Genomic DNA, 6,035 nt, shown 5'->3' on the forward strand with positions numbered 1-6,035 from the left:
GCGCTGACGTGGAATTTTGGCTCGTGCCGGTTCCCGCAAGCGCTTCCAGGATGATCTGCTGGGCTGGTGCCAGCTGGGCCGGCTCCTACCTGGCACGGGCCAGCTGGGGCACGGGAGGCGCCCACTTGACCACCAGCCCCAGGACCTGGTGGGGGGGGAGGGTGTGTGTGTGGTGTCCTGGGCAGGGCGACCCCCGGGCAGCGCTGAGCCGGAGGGGTCTCACTTTGCCCCCCCAACCCCCCCCCCCGGCCTGGGTCCCACCACTGCCCTCCCGCAGGCCATGGGGGTGGGGATGGGACCTCCCTTGCACATTGAAGAGCTTGGTGTACACCGGGATGAGCCGCACACCCGGCGGGGTACAGCCCATGGGGTAAGGCTGGCAGAGACCCCCAAGCCCTGGGAGCTGCTCCCGCCTCCAGCTGGGGAAAGGAACCCCTGGCGGCTGCAGCCAATCTGTGAGCATCACACAGGGCTTTGCCCAGCATGAGGCAGGTGTTAACTCTGAAACCTAATGATGACTTCCCTTCCCAGGACCTGGCAGCACTAAGCGTCCTGCTCTCAGGCTTTGTGAAAGGACCTCAGCAGTGGAGCCCCTTCATGGAATTTCCTGGAAGAACCACCCCCTGCCCCAGCCCTGGCCCTGGCTCTGCCTTTGCCCTCCCTGGAGCCAGGGGAAGCCAGGGCCCTTCCGGAGTGGGTGGCCATGGAGAGGGCTTTGCGCTGTTCCCCAGAGCGGAGCTGCTATCTCAGCAGGTCAGTACTTTCAGGAATCGGGGGGGGACACAGACGGGGACGTGAATCAGCGCCTGGTGGGGCTCAAAGCCCCTGTCAGCTTTCCAAGGAAGGAAGTGGTGGCCAGACCCGAAACCCTGTGGGTGTTGGGGCGCGGGTGGTGGAGCTGGCCCAGCACAACCTCCCCCCCGCCCCCACCCCCCGCAGCCCTGGGTCAGCACTGCCCAGCCTGGCCCTGGGGACTGTCCTGGGTGCCCGCCCCACTGCGGTTCTGCCTCGTGGCTACTCTTCCTCTTCACAGGGCCTGACCCAGGCACCCTTGGCTCCTTCCTGGCATCTGCCAAGCAGCAAGCGCTTTCAGGGTGTCCCCGTGTCCCCGGTGCTGGATCAGCACCCCCTGGTGCTGGCTGGGCTTTTGCCTTCCCTGCTCTGCCCTGGCCGGTGGGGTCTGGCCCAGGGACCCCAGGGGTGGCCCCAGAGCAGCGTCAGGCTGCATCCATCGCCCTGGGGCAGCCCCACACTTGACCCTCAGCCCCTGGCTGGCAGCCCGGCATGGGTGTGCTGGGAGATTCCCAGATTTCCCCAGAGGATGAGCCCAGCTGGTCCCAGATGCTGGTGAGACCCATCCAGGGCAGGGGGTGCTGCACGTTCCCTGTTCCCATCACTCCCCAGGGCCGGTGTCTGTGGGGCTGGAGGGGGTCGGTGGGGCGTGAGGAGGGCCCAGCCTGGCCCCCGTGCCTTTCCCAGCAGCGTGAGGCAGGGCTCAGCCCTTTCCCCAGTCCACGCACAGACCCACCCTGGCTGTGCTGGTCCCGGTAATCCCCGCTCTGGCCTTTGGCAGAACAGAGCCGTTTTGGGGAAAGAGGATCTGCAGGCTGGAGGGGACGGTGGCCGTCAGCGCTCCCTGCCTGGCCCTGCTGCTGCCATCAAGCCCTGGGTGCCCCAGGCTCAGCTCTGGGCTGGCCCATGGGTCCCAGAGCCCCCAGCACCCTGTCCCCAAGCTCCTGGGGCTGGTTCCAGCCCAGCCAGGACGTCGGCTCCAACTGCTGGGGCTGGGCTGGGCCAGAGCTGGCCCCAGCCCCAGGCCCCAGCCCCAGGGAGGGGAGCAGGTAACAGACATCAGCCCCACATGCGCTCCCAGTCACACCAACAAAGCCACAGCAGAAGCAGGCCAGGTCGGTGTTTTTCCAACTTTTATTTTAAAAGTCATAATTGAAGCTTAACAAAGTTTGACCCCGTTATTGTTGCGAGAGCTGGGGGCACCCGTGCGGTCCCTGCGGAGCCGTGCTCCTGCCCCGGCCCTGCTTCCCCAGGAGCTCCCAATTCATGGGCTCGTCTGTGCCTCCGCCAGGCTCAGCAACGACCGTGACCACAAGCAACCTTAAAAGAATGTTTGTTTATTGGGGTAGGGGGTTCCCGCCATGGGTGGCAGGGGGACGGGAGAGCAGGGCCTGTGGCTGCGGGCCCAGGGAACCCCCGTGTCCCCCTCCCACAGTACAGACATGCAGGTATTTATAAAAGAAAGGCAGACGGGGGACCGGGGCTGCGTGGGAGAGCTCTGCTCGGGCGGCATCTTCCCTAGAGACAAATAAAAAAATACAGCCAGGCCAGAGGGTCACGGAAAACCATCGTCATCATCCTCTGCCATCTCCTTTGCGAACTCCAGGTCCTGCTGCTCGCGCTCCCGGCGCTCCTGGAAGGCAAAGGCAGAGGTTGGTGGCAACTGCGGGAGAGGAGCCGCGTCCTCCCCGTGGCCTCGGGGGCTGCAGCGACCCAGACGAGATCTCACCTCTGCAGATTCCAAGTCCTTGTTATAAGATTTGGGTGGGAACCTCATGGCCTGCGAAAAAGAAGGGAGAGGAGAAGCTCTGAGCTGAGAAACGCCTCAACGCTGCCCCGCTGTCCTCTCCAGCCGGGCCCTGCCACCCCCCTCGCCCGGGGACCCGCTGGGCTCACCTTGACGGACATGTTGTGGATGTCGAGGCAGAAAGAGATGCGCTGGTGAAACGCCAGCTGGGGCTCCCGGGTGGAGTAGATGTCAATCATTTCCTTTGACTGGACGTAGCCCTTCTCATGATTAATGCTGGCCTCGATCACGCCATCCCGAATGGCCTGCAAGCCGGAGGGCACGTGGTCAGGGCACCCGCTGTCTCCGAGGGCTGAGGCAGCAGTTTAGAGTGAAGGGAGGAGCTGGCTGCTGCGACAGGAGCGGTGGGCTCAGGACACAGTGCACAGAGAGGGGACTTGGTGCCCTGAGTGTCCCCAGCTGCCCCGGGAGGGGCCTCAACCTAAAAGCAGCGACTGCCCTGGGAAGGGAGTGCTGCAGGGGCAGGCACAGGCAGCCTCACAGGAGAGCAAGGCCAGAAATGGGGGGCTGAGGGCAGCCCAGGAGCCAGAGGGACGGGACTTTGCAGGCAGCTACCTTGGCGACAATGAACTCCGCATCCTCCGGACTGTCCAGCTGCAGCTTCTGGGCAATATCGGCCAGGGAGATGCGGGAATAGGAGAGGCTGATCATACGGACGCCTGCGGGGAGGAACGAGAGTGGAGCCCCCCAGGCCAGGCAGCCCCAGGCCTGCCAAGTCCACAGCACCCACCACGTCGGGGGCCCTGAAACATCACCACAGTGGCAGCCTCCTACCTGTCTTGATGACGTTGTGCCTGAGGCGAATGATCAGGGTGTAGGTACCGTCGGCCTGGAACTTGTCCCCAAACTGATCAAGGACTTGGTTGAACTTGGCCAGGTTCCCGGTCCTGACGGCTGGAGGGGAGAACACGTTAAATCGGGGAAGGAGGGAGGGCTGGGGGGCGGTGGGGAAGGCAAGGTAGGGCCTCCTCCTCCCCAGGCAGAGGCTGCAGCTGGGTTCCATCGAGAGCAGAGGAGAGAATCCCTGCCTTGGTCCATCCCCCCCGCCCCCCCGAGGGCTTCCCGCTCCCTCAAAGCGCAGGACGTGGTTGCGAGGGAGCGAGTGCGGGCGGCAGCGACCCATCGTACCCTGAGTCAGGAGGAAGTAGGGCATGAGCGACCGCTTGAGGGAGGGTTGTCTGAACTGAAGCCTGTCCGGGATCTCCCCAAGCAGCAGTTCCACCACGATGAGCAGCTTGTGCACCTTGAGCAGAAAGAGACGGGTGAGTCCCTGCAGGGCCCAACACTGGAGGCAGCTTCCCTGGGGACCCAGGAGGTACCAGACCCCAGAAGCTTCCCCTTCATGCTCACCGGTTGCTTGTAACCGTGTGCTGCGGTGCCTTCCGCAGGGCATTTGTCATGGTCCTCCGTGCCTCTGAGTACTCCAGCTGAATGGCCTTGATGCGCCCTGCGTTCACACGGGGCAGAAGGCGTTTGGAAAAGCCACCGAGTGAATCCAAGTGGATCCACCTGGATGGAGCTTCAAATCCTGCCTGGAAGCCCCATCTCCAGCTGCTCATTTTCTCTGGCTCCCCAGAGGCCTCGATCTCGGGTGCAGCCCGAGCTGCCGGCGCCATGCGGGACCCTCCGCATCTCACCTGTGTAATAGAGGTACCGAGCCCACTCGTTGTTGTTGGCCTGCTCAGGAAACACGGATTTGGAGACGAGCTTTTCCGCTTGGTCGTAGAGGTTGTAGTGGAGATAGTTCCTCAGCAACAGGTTCAGGAGGGTGGCCTGCCCGTCCGCGTCGTGGCGCAGTGTGGCTGTCCGTAGCCGGGCGTGCAGGAAGCTGCAGGAAAGGGAGAGAGCGTGCCAGGGAGGAGGAAAGAAACAGCCCTACTCACCGGGGCACATGGGATCAAGCTCAGGGAGAGCCCGCAGGCAGGATCTGCCCTACCTCCTGACCACGTCGAGTTTATTCAGGAATTCATAGATGCGTGAGTGGTAGTAATAACATTTTGCCACTACCAGGTCAAGGGCCCGGCGGTTTTGGGAACTGATCTTCTGCATCAGGTCATCGGAGACTTTCTGAGCCTGCAGGAGGGGAAGAGAGGTCAGAGCAGAGGAACTGCTGCCCAGGAAGAGCAGAGAATGCCAGGGCTGTGGGACTGAGCCCAGGGGCTGCCTCCAAATGCAGCTGAAACAAAGGGGAAAGCATGAGGCCACAGGTCCCCGAAGCTCTCCAGACCCTGCCTGGTGCAGGAGCACCACAGGAAGAGCTCGGCTTCAGAGCTGGCAGCTCAGGGAATCTCACCTCTGGGTATCGTTTGCTGTTCATCAAGTAGATGACGAGAAGCAGTTGGAGGTAGGTCTCCACTTCCGGCAAGAGAGGGGCTGAGGCCGCCTTCCCCGTCCGCGGGCGAAACTGCAGCTCGGCTTCTGTGTCCATGGACTGGGGGGAGAGAGACGTGCTGGACCCCTGGCCTTCCTGTGTCGCTACCGCCCGCCCAGCCGCTCCTCATGCCTCTGCCTGCAGTGAGCCCCGTCCCCAGCCTGGTGACAGCTCTGCCTGAGGTGTGACAAGAGGGCCAGCCCAGGCTGCTGGCACCACAGTCCCATCCCTGCAAAGAGCTGCGAGGACCCAGCTCATCTCACACATGCTCCCAAGCAGCCAGGCTGCGTGTCCCAAGCATCCCCAAGCCCTTGCTGGTCCCGGTGCCCTCCCGCCCCGCACAGCAGCACTCTGGAGGCTCCTCGGTGCAGGAAAGGTGTCACCTCCATAGCCAGTCATCTCTCCCCATCCCCAGCTGCCGTACCTCCTCAAGGAAGCCGAGGAGAAAGTCCCGCATGGTGCTGTTGGAGGTGAAGAAGCCATTGATGGCTTTGTGGAGCACATTGGAGTTGAGTCGGCGGGAGGTGGAGGGCAGAGCCCGCAAGGCACGCAGGACATAGCGCGGCTCCTTCCCCGACACAGCCTTCTCCAGCTGCTTCACGTGCTCTTTGATGTCTGCAGGAGCAAAGGGACGCGCCGTCAGCACGCGTCTCCCAGAGGCCTCTGCCGAAGGAGGCACAGAGCGAAGCCAGCACTGGGATCCCTCCAGGTACCAGGCGCCCCATCCTGCTGCTGTCAGGTCCCTCCACCCGCTTGTGGCACCGGGGCTGTGTGGCCTCAGTGTCCTGCGTGACCCAACCCGGCCCCGCAACTGCCCCTGCTTGGAGCAGGGGGCTGGACAAGACCCCCTGGAGTTCCCTTCCCCCTCGTTCCCCCTATGGGCTCCAGCTTCCCCTCTGCAGCCCCGTGGGGTCCCACCACAGCATCTCTGCAGCTCCCCCTGCCCCTCACAGCTCATCCTCCCAGGGGTTCTCCCAAAACCACACCTCCCTTCCCCTCACCCCCCTCCCCAACTCCTTCTCCCTGTGATCCCCATTATCCTCTGCCAACACGTTTTCCATCACC

The 6,035-nt window shown here is 63.4% G+C and overlaps 1 protein-coding gene across 1 annotated transcript; it reads right to left on the minus strand.

Moving 5' to 3' along the window:
• Positions 1–1,922: 1,922 nt before the first annotated feature.
• PSMD3 (proteasome 26S subunit, non-ATPase 3) lies at positions 1,923–6,031 on the minus strand. Its single transcript, XM_035897960.1, has 12 exons — positions 5,972–6,031; positions 5,395–5,787; positions 4,893–5,030; positions 4,536–4,672; positions 4,237–4,427; positions 3,964–4,046; positions 3,728–3,869; positions 3,374–3,493; positions 3,155–3,258; positions 2,689–2,844; positions 2,522–2,572; positions 1,923–2,425 (listed from the first exon to the last, which is right to left on the minus strand). The coding sequence occupies exons 1-12, from the start codon at positions 6,029–6,031 to the stop codon at positions 2,348–2,350; spliced, it is 1,653 nt and encodes a 550-aa protein (XP_035753853.1). The 3' UTR covers positions 1,923–2,347.
• Positions 6,032–6,035: the final 4 nt, after the last annotated feature.

The sequence above is a fragment of the Egretta garzetta genome, unplaced genomic scaffold (genome assembly GCF_000687185.1).
Source record: "Egretta garzetta isolate BGI_Z169 unplaced genomic scaffold, ASM68718v1 scaffold867, whole genome shotgun sequence".
Taxonomy (NCBI): domain Eukaryota; kingdom Metazoa; phylum Chordata; class Aves; order Pelecaniformes; family Ardeidae; genus Egretta; species Egretta garzetta.